General features: G+C 42.9%; 1 protein-coding gene across 1 annotated transcript; it reads right to left on the reverse strand.

The window, feature by feature from the left end:
• Nucleotides 1–297: 297 nt before the first annotated feature.
• LOC147965258 (putative E3 ubiquitin-protein ligase SINA-like 6) lies at nt 298–802 on the reverse strand. The gene is made up of 2 exons (XM_087530372.1): nt 719–802; nt 298–636 (listed from the first exon to the last, which is right to left on the reverse strand). The coding sequence occupies exons 1-2, from the start codon at nt 800–802 to the stop codon at nt 298–300; spliced, it is 423 nt and encodes a 140-aa protein (XP_087386498.1).
• Between the last annotated feature and the right edge of the window lie 18082 nt (nt 803–18884).

The raw sequence follows: 18884 nt of genomic DNA on the forward strand, positions 1-18884 counted from the left end.
CTTGGGCAGAACTACGGAGAAGGTCAGCTCGTGCACGGCGACGTCGCCGGGATCCTTGTTGCTTGTCACCTCCATTTTCACCTTGACGGCGTCAGTCCTGCCTTTGGGCTCCCCCGGTGGGACATTCGCCCACAGCTTGGCTACATAGTGCGGAAGTGGGGACGACCTCGCTCTGACGCAGACGATCGACACGGCGATAGGCGCGCCGATGTCGAGCATGCCACCGACCAAGAAAAACGTGCAACCGTCCTCCTCCATGAACAACAAGAGTCGTGGCTCCGACAGTGGCACTTGCAGCTAGAGCACCTTGCCATATTGGATCCTGTGCACGGGCATGGGATGCACAGTGCTGATGTGGTGGGAGAGCGCTGGCGGCAGGCCTTCGGAGCCACAGATGGGCACGGGGCATTTGCAGGGCGCGAGCGGACACACGCTCTGGTGATCGGCGAGCTTGTGGTAAGTGATGTAGAGCCCACAGCCTTCGTGCGGGCACTCCACCCTCACCGAGGAGAGGACGACGTCCACCGCCATGTTCCGCACGTCGAAGCCACCGCCGCGCTCGCACTTCTGGCACTGCCGCTGGTTCCCGGGGTGCTCGACGCGGCAGTCCATGCAGGCCAGGTGGCCTCCCTTGCACTGCACAAATCAATCGAACAACACATCAATCAAAAAACCTGCACCTTGCTCGATCAGCCGAATAGAGGAGGTGTGTTCGAACCTCATACACTAGAGGCTTCAAGGGGCAGAGGCACAAGGGGTAGTGGAGGAAGGTGAGGTCCATCGAGACCATAGAGAGCTCCATCGTCGGGTCCTGTTCCGTCTGCATGATCTCGCCCTCCTTGGAATTCTGCCCTCTTTGTGCACAACCGTCTCTCGCTTTATTAGGGCCGGGGCATTACAAAGCTTTACCATCACATATTCATACTACTTCAAGGTGCATTAAATGAACACATGCAAGTATCAAAAGGAGAGTCAAGGCATGCATGCATGTGTTGTAATTAATGCATCGGTAAACACAGATTATTGAAATATATCGAGTGTAGTGCTTTGATGTGTCGCGTCAACTCGTACAAGACCCAAAAGTTTGATTACTACAATGCCCTCTCGCCTTAACGCACCTGCCTTTGGCTGCATGACAGGTGGGCCACCCACCTGTTGGGCCCACCTGTCATACACGCAAAGGCAGGAGCAGTAAGTCAATGAAGCTACATCCCTCCCTCGCCCATGAGCATGGTGGCTGGTAGGACTAGGAGAAGCTTTCGTTCGCTACACACTCTCCCTCCCGCACGCGGTGGAGATGTAGTAGTTCAATCGGTGTCAGATGGCCGGAAGCATACTGTAGTACTCCTCCATTGCAGCAGTACTCCATCATTGTTCAACTTCCCGAAGAGGCGAAGAGCCAAGCGCAGCTCGGACGCTCGTGTGGAAGTTTCATTTGTAGAGTAGTCTAGGATAGCGTGTACCGTGCCTGTAAGCATTAAAATCGTTGGGGTCCGCTCCATGCTTTTTTTATTAAAATAATCTTCTGGCCCTACCTGTCATCCTGGTGATTGTAGATTACACGCTCATCTGTTCAAGACAGGAATATATATTTTAATTTGTGGTGGGTGATACTTCTCCGTCGTATCTACTTTTCCAAACACTTTTGCCCTTGTTTTGGACTCTAACTTGCATGATTTGAATGGAACTAACCCGGACTGACGCTGTTTTCAGTAGAATTACCATGGTGTTATTCATGTGCAGAAACAAAAGTTCCCAGAATGACCTGAAACTTCAAGGAACGTCTATTCAGAAATAATAAAAAATCCTTGCAAAAGATGAAGACCAGGGGGCCCACACCCTAGCCACGGGGGTGGGGGCGCGCCCCCTACCTCGTGGGCCCCTGGAGCTCCTCCGACCTCAACTCCAACTCTATATATTTGCTTTCGGGGAGAAAAAAAATCAGAGAGAAGGATTCATCGCGTTTTACGATACGGAGCCGCCGCCAAGCCCTAAAACCTCTCAGGAGGGCTGATCTGGAGTCTTCAGGGCTCCGAAGAGGGGAATCCATCGACATCGTCATCATCAACCATCCTCCATCACCAATTTCATGATGCTCACCACCGTGCGTGAGTAATTCCATTGTAGGCTTGCTGGACGGTGATGGGTTGGATGAGATTTATCATGTAATCGAGTTAGTTTTGTTAGGATTTGATCCCTAGTATCCACTATGTTCTGAGATAGATGTTGCTATGACTTTGCTATGCTTAATGCTTGTCACTAGGGCCCGAGTGCCATGATTTCAGATCTGAACCTATCATGTTTTCATCAATATATGAGAGTTCTTGATCCTATCTTGCAAGTCTGTAGTCACCTATTATGTGTTATGATCCCTTAACCCCGAAGTGACAATAATCGGGATACTTACCGGTCATGACCGTAGTTTGAGGAGTTCATGTATTCACTATGTGTTAATGCTTTGGTCTGGTACTCTATTAAAAGGAGGCTTAATATGCCTTAGTTTCCATTAGGACCCCGCTGCCACGGGAGGGTGGGACAAAATATGTCATGCAAGTTCTTTTCCATAAGCACGTATGACTATATTCGGAATACATGCCAACATTACATTGATGAATTGGAGCTAGTTCTGTGTCACCCTAGGTTATGACTGTTACATGATGAACCACATCCGGCATAATTCTCTATCACCGATCCATTGCCTATGAGCTTTCTATATATTGTTCTCCGTTTATTTATTTTTCCGTTGCTATTGCTATAATCACTACAAAACACCAAAAACATTACTTTTGCTATAATTACCTATTGCTACCATTACCACTAATATCATATTACTTTTCTACTAAACACTTTGTTGTAGATATTAAGTTTCCAGGTGTGGTTGAATTGAAAACTCAGCTGCTAATACTTGAGAATATTCTTTGGCTCCCCTTGTGTCGAATCAATAAATTTGGGTTGAATACTCTACCCTCGAAAACAATTGCGATCCCCTATACTTGTGGGTTATCAAGACTATTTTCTGGCGCCGTTGCCGGGGAGCATAGCTCTATTCTTTGAGTCACTTGGGATGTATATCTGCTTATCATTATGAAGAACTTGAGAGATCCAAAAACCAAGATTTATCCCTCAACTACGAGGGGAGGTAAGGAACTGCCATCTTGCTCTGCACTTGATTCACCTTCTATTTTGAGTAAGCTTGTGACACCTAAACCTGCTTTTGCTAGTCGTTCGGATATGTCGCATGTTATTGATGATGCCACTTCTGCTATGCATGATATTTACGATGAAACTACTTCTATGCTTGATACTACTGTGCCACTTGGTGAATTTCTTGATGAACGACTTGTTAGGGTTAGAGAGAATGAAATTATTGAAACTGATAATATTGATGAAAGTGATGATGAAGACTCTCCCCTAATAAATATGAATCACCTGTTATTCCCGAGGGTTATGTTTTTGAAAAGGAAGCTTCTTTAGCTATTTTAGCTTGCAAAGATAGATACGAGCTCAAGAGGTTATTAGCTAAATGGAAGCAGCAATCTCTTAATGCTAGAATGAAACCTGACCCTGCTTTTGCTACTTCACCTATCTGTGTTACTGATCAGGATTATGAATTCTCTGTTGATCCTAATATAATTACTTTGGTTGAATCTGATCCTTTTCATGGCTATGAATCTGAAACTGTTGTGGCACATCTTACTAAATTAAATGATATAGCCACCCTGTTCACTAATGACGAGAAATCTCGCTACTTCTATATCCTTAAAATATTTATGTTCTCATTAAAGGGTGATGCTAAGATATGGTTTAATTCTCTTGATCCTGGTTGTGTGTGTAGTCCCCAGGATATGATTTATTACTTCTCTACTCAATATTTCCCTGCTCATAAGAAACAAGCTGCTTTGAGGGATATATATAATTTTGTGCAACATGAATAAGAAAGTCTCCCACAAGCTTGGGGGAGGCTTCTCAAGTTACTTAATGCTTTGCCTGATCATCCTCTCAAGAAAAATGAAATACTTGATATCTTTTATATTGGACTAACCGATGCTTCCAGAGATTACCTGGATAGTTGTGCTGGTTCTGTTTTTAGGGAAAGAACACCGGATGAAGCTGAAATTCTATTGAATAATATGTTGACAAATGAAAATAACTAGACATTTCCTTAGCCTATTCCTAAACCAACTCCGAAGAAAAGATGTGTTCTATTTCTCAGTCCTGAAGATATGCAAGAGGCAAAGAAATCTATGAAATAAAAAGGTATTAAAGTTGAAGATGTTAAGAATTTACCTCCTATTGAAGAAATACACGGTCTTAATTTACCGCATGTTGAAGAAACATATGATCTTAATCCATTGCCTATTGAAGAAACACATGGTCTTGATAACCCGACACTGGTAGTAAAGGTAAATTCTCTCTATAGATATGATAAAGCTGAAATCCCATTTACTAAGTTTGCTAGCCCATGCTTAGATCAGTTTGATAAATTTATGGTTAAGCAAGAAGACTTTAATGCTTATTTTGGCAGACAATTGAAATACAATTCAAATATGCTTGAACACTTGGGTGATTATATGGCTAATGTCAAAGGTGAACTTAAACTTATTAGTAAACATGCTTCTATGGTTACCACTCAAGTAGAACAAGTACTTAAGGCTCAAAATGATTTGCTCATTGAATTGAATAGTAAGAATAATGATTATGCTGTTAGAGTGGCTACTAGAACTGATAGAATGACTCAGGAACCTTTGTATCCTGAAGGCCACCCTAAGAGAATTGAGCAAGATTCTCAGAGAAATAATATAGATGCACCTAGTACTTCTAAAAGGAAGAAAAAGAAAAATGATAGGACTTTGCATGCTTCTAGTGAACCTATTGCTGAAACACCTGAGAATCCAAATGATATTTCTATTTCTGATGCTGAAACACAATCTGGTAATGAACATGAAACTAGTGATAATGTTAATGATAATGTTCATGTTGATGCTCAACCTAGTAATGATAATGATATAGAAATTGAACCTGCTGTCGATCTTGATAACCCACAATCAAAGAATCAACGTTATGATAAGAAAGACTTTTTTGCTAGGAAACACAGTTGAGCACTCACTTTCCTGCTATACATTATTTTGCTCTCTTCATAGGTAGATGCATTAATGGTAAAGATGAAGCATGTCATATGTGTGTTCCTGACCTCAGTATTCTTAGGAGTGCTGTGTTAGGAGACAAATCTTATAATTTGGGAGCCATTGTTGCATGTAGGTGGCATCTTAATAGATTTAATGGATGATGAGGATTTTGAGCGCTTTGCTGAAATGATTAGACCTATCTTTTTGCGTATGCGATTAACTGATATGCTCAAAATGAATCCTTATGCTAAGTATATGAAAGATATTGTTACTAATAAAAGAAAGATACCAGAAGCAGAAATTTCCACCATGCTTGCCAATTACACTTTTAAAGGTGGAATACCAAAGAAACTTGGAGATCCTGGAGTACCCACTATACCATGCTCCATTAAAAGAAACTATGTTAAAACTACTTTATGTGATCTTGGAGTCGGTGTTAGTGTTATGCCTCTCTCTTTATATCGTAGACTTGATTTGAATAAGTTGACACCTACTAAAATATCTTTGCAAATGGCTGATAAATCAACTGCTATACCTGTCGGTATTTGTGAGGATGTGCCTGTTGTGGTTGCAAACGTTACTATTTTAACGGACTTTGTTATTCTTGATATTCCCGAGGACGATAGTATGTCCATTATTCTTGGAAGACCCTTTTTGAATACTGCAGGGGCTGTTATTGATTGCACTAAAGGCAATGTCACTTTTCATGTTAATCGTAATGAGCATACGGTACACTTTCCGAGGAAACAACCTCAAGTCCAGAATATTAATTCTATTGGAAAAATTCCATCAATTATTTTTGGAGGTTTTGAATTTCCTCTTCCTACTGTCAAGAAGAAATATGATATTCTTATTGTTGGGGATGTGCATATCCCCGTTGAGGTAACATAGTGTTATTCGAAATTTCTCCAGTTCCATGTTATTCGGAATGAGTTCGTTAACAAGACTTCATCAACCTTATTAGTGGATTCCTTTTGATGAGCATGAGATGGATGAAACTAGAAGGCACAACCTTCTGTACCCTCCTTTTACTTTCTGTTATTTATATTAAATAAAATAAAAATAAGTATTTTCCGTCTGTTATCTGATTTATCCATGCAATATAAAAATACCCCGAAAATAAAAGTTCTCCAAATGCCCTGAAATTTAAATATGATTTTTTCTGGAATATTTGAGAATATTTGGCACTAAGAACACAGCACGGGGGGCATCCACCTGGCCACGAGGGTGGAGGGCGCGCCCCCTGCCTCGTGGGCCCATGGTGGCCCTCCTCCACTTATTCCTACACCCACACACTCCTTCTTCCTCCCACAAACACCAATATCCAGGTCAAACCCGAGTCCAAGCTCATTTTGCTGGCATTTTCGATCTCCTTGCTCAAAGCACCTCTCACAAAACTGCTTGGGGGGATTGTTCCTTGGTATGTGACTCCTCCATTGGTCCAATTAGTTTTTTTTCTAGTGCTTTATTCATCGCAAATTTATGCTGCCTAGGTGACCATGTTCTTGAGCTTGCATGTCAAATTTATATTGTTCCAAGTAGTTCTAATGCATGATATATGCTCTAGGCACTTGTAGGAGTAGTTGCTATCAATTTTGTTGAGTTTGGTTTACTTTTTTTTGAAGTTACTAAAAATTTCAGAAATTTTTCAGAGGAAGAAATATGCTTAGGAAAATGTACCAAGGTGGTTCTTCAAGGAATCAAGGACCCAGGCTTGCAATGCCTTGTGCTGATGAAGAGCCACCAAGAGACGCTCCAGTGCATCCTTGTGAATGGCCTTCGGAAAACTTTATGGATCGAGCGGGAATTAAGGAAGAATTTAACGCATATTTGCGTAACGCTGATCTTGTGAGCTTCGAGGAAGAAAAATGCCGCCAGTACCACTATCTCACTAGTTCCTTTGTGAGGAGTTTTGAATTTTCATATTCACATAATTCTCCTACTGTCCTGTTTGATCTTTATGAAAAATCTTATACTATGGACTTAGAGGATTTTACCGCTGCTTGCAAACTTCCACAATGGGGTAGTGTCAGGGAACCTCGCAAATCTGAATTTAGAGATTTTCTTGCTAGTATGACTGTGGGGAATCTAGAGATATAACACAAGCTACCATAGGGAGCATTCACTTTCCTGCTATACATTATTTTCATAGGTAGATGCATTAATGGTAAAGATTAAGCATGTCATATGTGTGTTCCTGACCTCAGTATTCTAAGGAGTGTTGTGTTAGGAGACAAATCTTATAATTTGGGAGCCATTATTGCACGTAGGTGGCATCTTAATACATTTAATGGAGATTTATTTGGTGGAATTTATGCAACCCGCTTAGCTGATTTTCTTGGTGTAACCATACGTAATGATGATATTGAATTGGCTCCTGCTTACCTAGACTTTAATGCTATGGTTCACCACCAGTTTGTTGAGAGGAATGAATCACCTCAACAGTATCGCTTAATCTTTGACAGACGTCGTGCTGTCCGTATTACTCTCCCTGCTCCTTCCTTCTTTGATTATCAGGAAAAAGGAAGATATGTTATTACCAGAGAGGAGGCAGATGAGTACGAGAGGAGGGCGAAGGCCGCTCGTTGCCACGCTGCAGCTCAGGAGGCGATAGCCGCTGCATCGCAGTACGACCCGAACTATTACTATGGATATCCGCCAGGCCAACCGTGGCCATAGACCAACTTAGGCCAAAAGCCTAAGCTTGTGGGAGTATGTATTTCTCACTGACATTACATTCATGTTCACACACTCATTGTTAGATGTCGGTGCTCATACTTTTTCATTGTAATATCCATGCTAGTTTATTTTCTCTTTTTATGCTTTCTTCTTGTGTGTTCAATAAACCTTAAGAAAAACAAAAAAAATTAGTTGTAGCTTTTAGCTAGTTTACTTTCATGCTTGTAGTAGTAATTAAAAAGAAAACCCAAAAAGATTTCCTGTTCTTCTTTTGCTTGTTGGGAGCTTTCCCGTGTAAATAGTTTTATTTATTTTCTTTCCTTTGGGGGTCGATCGGAGAAGACCATAATTAAATTTTTGAAGTGGCTCTTATATGCATTATTGTTGATCTGACAAAAGAGCCCATATTGCCTTGTCTTCTCCTGTTTATTGAATGCATGTAGATTCTAGCTTAGTCCAATGCACGTGGACTATTATTATTATCCACATCGTTCGGTCGTGCAAGTGAAAGGCAATTATGACGATATATGATGGATTGATTGAGATGGGAGAAGCTGGTATGAACTCGACCTCTCTTGTTTTTGTAAATATGATTAGTTCATCGTTCCTGATTCAACCTATTATGAATAAACATGTTTGCAATGACAACTAGAGATCATAGTTTTTTGTGCCATGCTTGATTAGGTAGGAGCTTATAATGGTTTACCTTGCGTGCCAACATGCTATTAAAATGGTTGTGATGTGGTATGATAGGGTGGTATCCTCTTTTGAACGATTTGAGTGGCTTCACTAGGCACATGTTCACGCATGTAGTTGAAACGAAATCAACATAGCCTTCACGATATTTATGTTCATGGTGGATTATATCCTACTCATTCTTGCATTTGGTGTTGATTAACTTTAATGCATGTTCATGACTGTTGTCGCTCTCTAGCTGGTCGCTTCCCAGTCTTTTTCTAGCCTTCAACTGTACTAAGCGGGAATACTGCTTGTGCATCCAACTCCATAAACCCCGAAGTTGTTCCATATGATTCCACGATACCTACCTATATACAGTATCTACCTGCCGTTCCAAGTAAATTTGTATGTGCCAAACTCTAAACCTTCAAATAAATATCCTGTTTTGTATGCTCAAATAGCTCATGTATCAACTAGGGCTGTCCGTATCTTCCATGTTAGGCGGGTTATTCTAAAGAGGAGTGGACTCCGCTTCTCACTCACGAGGAAATGGCTGGTCACCGGGATGCCCAGTTCCATGCTTTATGCAAATCAAATCAAAATAATTGCAAACAAAACTCCCCTGGGACTCTTGTTAGTTGGAGGCACTCGTTGTTTCGAGCAAGCCATGGATTGATGCTTGTTGGTGGAGGTGGAGTATAAACTTTACCATTTTGTTTGGGAACCGCCTATAATGTGTGTAGCATGGAAGATATCGCCATGTCTTGGTTGTTATGTTGACAATCAAAGTATACCGCTCAAAATATTATTCACCTCTATTTCAAAACCGAGCTCTGGCACCTCTACAAATCCCTGCTTCCCTCTGCGAAGGGCCTATCTATTTACTTTTATGTTGAGTCATCATCCTCTTATTAAAAAGCACCAGTTGGAGAGCACCGCTGTCATTTGCATTCATTACTGTTAGTTTACATTGAGTATGACTTGATTGGATCTCTTTTACCATGAATTACAATGTCTAGTCAGTCCTTGATCTTTAAAGGTGCTCTGCATTTATGTTTTGCGGTCTCAGAAAGGGCTAGCGAGATACCATCTTGTTATATCATATTATGATTGTTTTGATAAGGTGTTGTCATCCGAGATTTATTATTATTGCTCGCTGGTTGATTATGCCATTGATATGAGTAAACATGAGACCTATGCGTTATTGTGAATATGGTTAGTTCATAATCTTTGCTGAAAACTTGGATGTTGGCTCTACATATTTACAACAACAAGAGCAAACATAGTTTGTAAAAGTTTTTCTTTATCACTTTCAGTTTTTCAACTGAATTGCTTGAGGACAAGCAAAGGTTTAAGGTTGGGGGAGTTGATACGTCTCCGTTGTATCTACTTTTCCAAACACTTTTGCCCTTGTTTTGGACTCTAACTTGCATGATTTGAATGGAACTAACCCGGACTAACTCTGTTTTCAGCAGAATTACCATGGTGTTATTTATGTGCAGAAACAAAAGTTCTCGGAATGACCTGAAACTTCACAGAATGTCTATTCGGAAATAAAAAAAATCCTTGCAAAAGATGAAGACCAGGGGGGCCACACCCTAGCCACGAGGGTGGGGGCACGCCCCCTACCTCGTGGGCTCCCTGGAGCTCCTCCGACCTCAACTCCAACTCTATATATTTGCTTTCGGGGATAAAAAAATCAGAGAGAAGGATTCATCGCGTTTTACGATACGGAGCCACCGCCAAGCCCTAAAACCTCTCGGGAGGGCTGATCTGGAGTCCGTTCGGGGCTCCGGAGAGGGGAATCCGTCGCCATCGTCATCATCAACCATACTCCAACACCAATTTCATGATGCTCACCGCCGTGCGTGAGTAATTCCATCGTAGGCTTGCTGGACGGTGATGGGTTGGATGAGATTTATCATGTAATCGAGTAAGTTTTGTTAGGGTTTGATCGCTAGTATCCACTATGTTCTGAGATTGATGTTGCTATGACTTTGCTATGCTTAATGCTTGTCACTAGGGCCCGAGTGCCATGATTTCAGATCTGAACCTATTATGTTTTCATCAATATATGAGAGTTCTTGATCCTATCTTGCAAGTCTGTAGTCACCTATTATGTGTTATGATCCGTTAACCCCGAAGTGACAATAATCGGGATACTTATCGATCATGACCGTAGTTTGAGGAGTTCATGTATTCACTATGTGTAAATGCTTTGGTCCGGTACTCTATTAAAAGGAGGCCTTAATATCCCTTAGTTTCCATTAGGACCCCGCTGCCACGGGACGGTAGGACAAAAGATGTCATGCAAGTTCTTTTCCATAAGCATGTATGACTATATTCGGAATACATGCCTACATTACATTGATGAATTGGAGCTAGTTCTGTGTCACCCTAGGTTATGACTGTTACATGATGAACCACATCCGACATAATTCTCTATCACCGATCCATTGCCTACGAGCTTTCCATATATTGTTCTCCGCTTATTTATTTTTCCGTTGCTATTGCTATAATCACTACAAAACACCAAAAACGTTACTTTTGCTATCATTACCTTTGGCTACCGTTACCAATACTATCATATTACTTTTCTACTAAACACTTTGCTGCAGATATTAAGTTTCCAGGTGTGGTTGAATTGACAACTCAGCTGCTAATACTTGAGAATATTCTTTGGCTCCCCTTGCGTCGAATCAATAAATTTGGGTTGAATACTCTACCCTCGAAAACTGTTGCGATCCCCTATACTTGTGGGTTATCAATGGGGTATGTTAGAGGTTGCAGCAAATGGAGTATTGTACACTACGAGTATGTCAACTCGTAGAACAAGGAGAAGCTTGATTTTACTACTCTCCTTCTCCCTCGCCCATGCGCGTGGTGGCTCACAAATGAGGACTGACTTTTGCTTATAGTAGTTCTACAACAAGCTATCCCTCCCGCTCGCGGTGGACAGACATGCAGCAGTTGATTCAATACTGTAGAAGCAGTAGTAGTAACATCATTGTTCGTCTTCTCGAAGAGGCGAAGAGCCAAGCGCAACCCGAACATGGCAGTTTCGAACCTTGGAGCACGCATATAGCCAGGCTCTTGCATGAGACAAAATTGCTATGTGAGCCTACTATTACTTGCTAGTATAGCCCTGTAAACCAAAAAGGAGCATTTGTCTTTCTTGAGATTTCAACAAGTGACTAGACTACACCGAGACGGAGTACATATGGAGCAAAATGAGTGAATCTACACCGTAAATAAATACGTAGTTCTCTCGTTTTCCTCTCTGCCTTGGTCGTGGTGCACAATAGGCACCATAGGCACCTCGTCGTCGACGGGAACGTCTCCTGACACGCGATAGACATGAGCGGTAGTCGCCTCCATAAGTGCTTGAGGCCCTGTTTGGTTCATAAGTCCTAGGACTTTTTCTAGTCCCAACTAAAAAGTCCCTAGTCCCTAGTTTTTTAGCTAGGTTAGAGCAAACCAACTCAAACTAACCCCTCCTGTTTGGATAATTTGAGGCTATTTCAACCCAAACTAGCTCTAACTTAGGGATCCAAACAAAGAGGAGTGGTACTGTACATGCTACAGTCTGGACCGTAGCACATTGTTTTTATGGCCATATCAGCACATTGTTTTCTACTGCTGATTCACTGGGCTACCGTGGTTCGCACTCCTCTGCTGTGGTTCGCACTCCTCCTACATACTTCGCCGACATGTGGGAGAGCCAGCATCCGGGTCGACGTGTCATGCACCAGATTAGAGTGCGGAACGGAAGGGGGGCATCACCCTGCTTGTACCGCCAGTAATTCATGGCTATAGTGAGAAGTCATATCACAAGTCTTTCCATCAGTAACCTGCCGTCAAATCGGACAGCCTGACCTTTCTAGCAGTAACTAAGTTGAATCCGCTACTCCCTCACCATCCTTGCCTCTCTGTCAAACCGCCTAAGTGAAAACTGCCGCGCGTACTGCCCGGGAAAAGCCCCGCCCTCAACTTTTAACTACGCGAAAATAGTTTGAGCTTGTTCGTTCTATATAAATACTAGTACTGCATGTTTATTCACCCGTTGGGTTGGTCAATGAATGGAGGGCCAGGGAGCACAAGTGAACAATACTACTACTACTACCTCCGTCCTAGTTTATTGGTCCCCATTGTATATTGTGTAAAATTTTGACTATAGATTGAACTAACAAAACGTTCATGCATGTTACCAAAAATTATATCATTGCTAACTATGTTGAAATACGAATCCAACGATATAATTTTTGTTGACATGCATTAACATTTTGTTAGCTAAATATTTGGTCAAAATTTGGCACGAACTACAAAGGTGACTTATAAACCAGGACGGAGGTAGTAGTTGTAGTAAGTACGAGTCGTACAGTTACTCACCTTAAATAGAGAGTTTCATTTCTTTAATGCCACATACACAAATTTAAACGCTTGTTGTGGAGAGAAAAAGATAATCACTCCACTATATATGTACGCCGGGGCCTGAGCGCTTGCTTTACTAGGGTTGTTCTCTTTATTCTCTCATCCTCTCGAGATCTAAACAAGGCAGCGGTAGCGACATTTTCTCTCTGCTCACCGCTGGTCACAAATCTGGCCGGATCCCTTTGGCTGGTGTGTGTAGAGGACTAGGTGCATCGTTCACGTGGTCATCGCTGGCGAGGGAGGAAACCCACAGCCGCCGAAGGGGCCAGATCGTCTGCCCGTGCCGTTCTCTCCGACACAGCGCTGGCTCGGGAGGTCCTCCGACCCTTCTTCCTCCCTGTCGTATTGTGCGCAGATCCGACCTGCCACCGCCGACATCTCGACGACCCTCAGGTATAAGTTCTTCGAAAGCGACCTTGCTCTACTGCCCCAGCTCCCCACGTGTCTGCATGTGCATCTTTTTCTACTCCCATCAGCTCTTCCAAAGCCACCTAAATTTTTAGTATTATTAGAGGTAAAGCTACTTCATGCATTCGAATCTAGGACTTGGTTCAAACAACGAATAAAGGGGGAAAGTTGTAGCATGAATCTAGGACTTGATTCAAAGAGGAAATAATATGGTGAAAGTAGTAGAGACCGGATACCCAACCGGTCTCTTGGTTGAAAAGGGGAATAATGGGAAAACGTAGTACAAACTAGATAAGGAACATACCTATTATTGGATGAAAAAAGGATAGAAAGTGGCGGCTGGTGGACAAGTCAACAGAATATGTCCAGGATTAGATTTGTTGCCCTCACATAGTAAAAGGTCTCTAGGATTAGAATTGCTGCCCTCACATAGTAAAAGGTCTCCAGTATTAGATTTGCTGCCCTCACATAGTAAAAGGTCTCCAGGATTAGAATTGCTGCCCTCACATTGTAAAAGGTCTCCAGGATTAGATTTGCTGCCCTCACATAGTAAAAGGTCTCCATGATTAGATTTGCTGCCCTCACATAGTAAAAGGTCTCCAGGATTAGATTTGCTGCCCTCACATAGTAAAAGGTCTCCATGATTAGATTTTCTACCCCCACATAGTAAAAGGTCTCCAGGATTAGATTTGCTGCCCTCACAGAGCATGAACAAACTCGACATCACCACTTTATGCCTCCTTGTAGGTACATTGTGCTGATGCGTCCACTATCTCATGTCCTTATACCAACCTTTTGTTGTTTTTAATGTAAGGGCGCATGTAAAATGAAGCAATCACACTGTTACCTTAGGGACATGTCTAACCAGTGTTATTGTTAATCTAATGCCTCTAGTGATATGATGCAATTAAACTGAGTTACAAATGGTACTCCTGCTGTTTTCCCCAGTATGATAAGTAAGTTGATCCTTTACGCTGCTGAGTGTCCTGGTGTCCCCACGGTCCCATGCCCTTAAACTAACTCTTTAGCTGCTATTGATTTACTATATCTGGTAAACAAGCAATGCCACCATTAAAGTAATCCCATATTTGACGAATGTCACTGTTGATCGTAATGCTTCTGGTAACATGAAGCATTGCTGACGTTTTAAAATTTCTACTATCCTTTCGTGATTGCCATGAACATAATTAAGATGCTTCTTTTCATTTCGTGTATGTTTCATATATTCTTATTGACCAGCAACTGTTTACTTTCTATCTTTTTGTGCAGATAGGGATATCCATTTCACCTTGTTGCTATTGTGACCATTTGGTGAACTGCACAAAACACTCTTTTTTTTGGAATGAGTTTCTTGTGCAGTTCAACTAAAATGTCACGTGGGCAACATCTCTCAATTTTGTTGGAACTGCACAAAATGGTGATTGGAGTTTCCAAAATCTTCATCAAATTCTGCTGGTAATCTCGTGCAACATTTATTAGCCTTTGCAAGATGAACCGTCACCGTCACCACAATGGCACTTTATTTTAGTGGAGCTACACAAAAGGATTAGCGAATTATAGTTGCACCTTACATGAGCAGGACAGCCAACCTTAATGTTCCTCAATTTTAGTGCAACTACTAAAGAACCTGCCAGCTCACGAGAGCAAGTACTTCTTGCTAGCTGAATGATGCAATCTTTGCTTCATTTCAGGTGAACTGCAGAAAAAGGTGCATGAATTGAATCATGGAAGTCCAGGCAGGCCTCATCCGAGTGGAGCTGCAGGTTGAGTTCAAGGAGTGCGACAATTATAGTAATCAGGCTCTTCTTATTTGTGCTGTGCGAACAGTAATACTCAACTACAGATGTTGTGATGGTTAAGAGCATTCGCCAAGTTCTTCGGTTGTATGACACGGCTAGCCAAGATGGATTTAATCCCGATATACACTTTATCAAAAGGCTCTAATGGGTTAGTTTTGAATCTTGCAAGCTGGGAATCAATGAGATGTGTAGGCATATTTGTTGTACTTATGATTTGAATCTTATTTGTTGGTTATGAATTTTTCAAGCTGGGAATCAATGAGATGTGTAGGCATCTTTGTTGTACTTATTGTCCAGATCTTATTTGTTGGTTCTGAATCTTGCAAGATGGGAAACACGGCATGATGATGCAGAGGACAACAACAATAACAAACAGTTCAAACTTGGTAGTATTATCTGTGTGAAAGTGCCAATACAGACCCGCTCGTGAACTGACGTGTGGCCGGAGTAGGTTTCTTAATGGAGGCGTTTCAATGCACCGAGGGTGCATCTTCTGCCGGGCGTGCAGCAGGCGAGGGATGGGTAGTAACTGTTGTCATCTGTACACACTCAGTTGATTGTTCAATCCAGTTCCCCAGGAGCTGAAAAACGAACTGCCGCCGCCTACCCACTCGTTCACTTGAAGAGACTCCAATGGCGATCCGAGGGGTGAGCCTGCTGGATATGGACTTCAACAAGGAATTCCCCTTTGAGTTCGCCGTTCAGTCCTATGGCTGCACCAAGTTGAATGTGATGTACACAAACGATCCAGACTCGGTGAAGCTCTGCCTCGCCGAGTTCAAGTAGTACCTACAGGACGAGAAAGCACAAGGTCGCAGGACTTAGATCTTATGCCCATCCATTTGTCTCCTGACAGGGACCAGCGGATCGCCATCCCCCAGGTATGCATGCGGGACGAGGTTCTCGTCTACCACTGCTGTAGGGCCATCAGAGGTTATGGAGCATTCCCCATTTCATCAGCAGCGCCGACTGCACCTTCACTACGGTGGAGAGAAGAAAGAACGCGACGATTCAGCCATCTGGTGCAACAAGCTTGTCGACATCCAGACGCAATACACGATCATCGACAACGGGTAGGAGAAGGACTCTGTGGTTGACCTCGCCGAGACCGTCATCGACCCCTGATACACCAACATGAAAGAAGATAACGATAACAAGGACCTGAATGAAGGAAATATGCCCTATAGGCAATAATAAAGTTATTATTTATTTCCTCATATCATGATAAATGTTTATTATTCATGCTAGAATTGTATTAACCGGAAACATGATACATGTGTGAATACATAGACAAACAGATTGTCACTAGTATGCCTCTACTTGACTAGCTCGTTGATCAAAGATGGTTATGTTTCCTAACCATAGACATGAGTTGTCATGTGATAAACGAGATCACATCATTAGGAGAATTATGTGATTGACTTGACCCATTTCGTCAACTTAGCACTTGATCGTTTTAGTTTACTGCTATTGCTTTCTTCATGACTTATACATGTTCCTATGACTATGAGATTATGTAACTCCCGATTACCAGAGGAACACTTTGTGTGCTACCAAATGTGACAACCTAATTGGGTGATTATAAAGGTGCTCTACAGGTGTCTCCCATGGTACTTGTTGAGTTGACATAGATCAAGATTAGGATTTGTCACTCTGATTGTCAGAGAGGTATCTCCGGGCCCAGTTGGTAATGCACATCACTATAAGCCTTGCAAGCATTGTAACTAATGAGTTAGTTGCGGTATGATGCATTCCAGAACAAGTAAAGAGACTTGTCGGTAACGAGATTGAGCTAGGTATTGAGATACCGACGATCAAATCTCGGGCAAGTAACATACCAATGACAAAGGGAACAACGTATGCTCTTATGCGGTTTGACCGATAAAGATCTTCGTAGAATATGTGGGAGCCAATATGAATATCTAGGTTCCGCTATTGGTTATTGACCGGAGACGTGTCTTGGTCATGTCTACATAGTTCTCAAACCCATAGGGTCCGCATGCTTAAAGTTCGGTGATGATCGGTATTATGAGTTTTTGTGTTTTGATGTACCGAAGGTAGTTCGGAGTCCCGAATATGATCACGAACATGACGAGGAGTCTCGAAATGGCCGAGACGTAAATATCGATATATTGGACGACTATATTTGGAAAGCGGAAGTGTTCCGGGTGATTTCGGAGAAAACCGGAGTGCCGGAGGGTTACCGGAACCCCCCGGGAGAAATAATGGCCTTATGGGCCTTAGTGGAGAGAGAGAGGGCTGGCCTAGGGCAGGCCGCGTGCCCCTCCCCCTCTGATCCGAATTGAACTAGGAGGGGGGGGGGGGCGGTGCCCCCCTTTCCTTCTCCCTCTCCCCCTTCCTTTCCCCCTCCTAGTAGGAGTAGGAAAGAGGGGAGTCCTACTCCTACTAGGAGGAGGACTCCTCCTCTTGGCGCGCCATAGAGGGCCGGCCAGCCTACCCCCTTGCTCCTTTATATACGGGGGTAGGGGGGCGCCTCTAGACACACAAATTGATCATTGATCCCTTAGCCATGTGCGGTGCCCCCCTCCACCATAATCCACCTTGATCAGATCGTAGCGGTGCTTATCCGAAGCCCTGCATCGGTAGCAACATCATCACCGTCAACACGCCGTCGTGCTGACGGAACTCTCCCGTGAAGCTCTGCTGGATCGGAGTTCGTGGGACGTCATCGAGCTGAACATGTGCTGAACTAGGAGGTGTCGTGCGTTCGGTACTTGGATCGGTCGGATCATGAAGATGTTCGACTACATCAACCGCGTTCTCATAACGCTTCCGCTTATGGTCTACAGGGGTACATGGAGAATACTCTTCCCTCTCGTTGCTATGCATCACCATGATCTTGCGTGTGCGTAGGATTTTTTTTGAAATTACTACGTTCCCCAACAGTGGCATCAGAGCCTGGTTTATGCGTACATGTTATATGCACGAGTAGAACACAAGTGAGTTGTGGGCGATACAAGTCATACTACTTACCAGCATGTCATACTTTGGTTCGGTGGCATTGTTGGATGAAGCGGCCCGGACCGACATTACGCGTACGCTTACGCAAGACTGGTTCTACCGACGTGCTTTCACACAGGTGGCTGGCGGGTGTCAGTTTGTCCAACTTTAGTTGAACCAAGTGTGGCTACGCCTGGTCCTTGAGAAGGTTAAAACAACACTAACTTGACAAACTATCGTTGTGGTTTTGATGCGTAGGTAAGAACGGTTCTTGCTCAGCCCATAGCAGCCACGTAAAACTCGCAACAACAAAGTAGAGGACGTCTAACTTGTTTTTGCAGGGCATGTTGTGATGTGATATGGTCAAGACATGATGCTATATTTTGTTGTATGAGATGATCATGTTTTGTAACCGATATATCGGCAACTGGCAGGAGCCATATGGTTATCGCTTTATTGTATGCAATGCAATCGCCCTGTAATTGCTTTACTTTATCACTAAGCGGTAGCGATAGTCGTAGAAGCAATAGTTGGCAAGATGAGAACGATGCTACAATGGAGATCAAGGTGTCGCGCCGGTGACAATGGTGATCATGACGGTGCTTCGGAGATGGAGATCACAAGCACAAGATGATGATGGCCATATCATATCACTTATAATGATTGCATGTGATGTTTATCTTTTATGCATCTTATTTTGCTTACGACGGTAGCATTATAAGATGATCTCTCACTAAATTTCAAGGTACAAGTGTTCTCCCTGAGTATGCACTGTTGCGAAAGTTCGTCGTGCCGAGACACC

Source organism: Triticum urartu, chromosome 6A (assembly GCF_056163025.1).
Source record: "Triticum urartu cultivar PI428250 chromosome 6A, HENAU_Tu73, whole genome shotgun sequence".
Lineage (NCBI taxonomy): Eukaryota > Viridiplantae > Streptophyta > Magnoliopsida > Poales > Poaceae > Triticum > Triticum urartu.

Coding starts and splice junctions, on each gene's coding strand:
- LOC147965258 (XM_087530372.1), bottom strand. CDS start 802: ATGGAGCTCTCTATGGTCTCGATGGACCTCACCTTCCTCCACTACCCC. Junction 637..718: donor TGAAGCCTCTAGTGTATGAG/GTTCGAACACAC, acceptor TGATTTGTGCAG/TGCAAGGGAGGCCACCTGGC.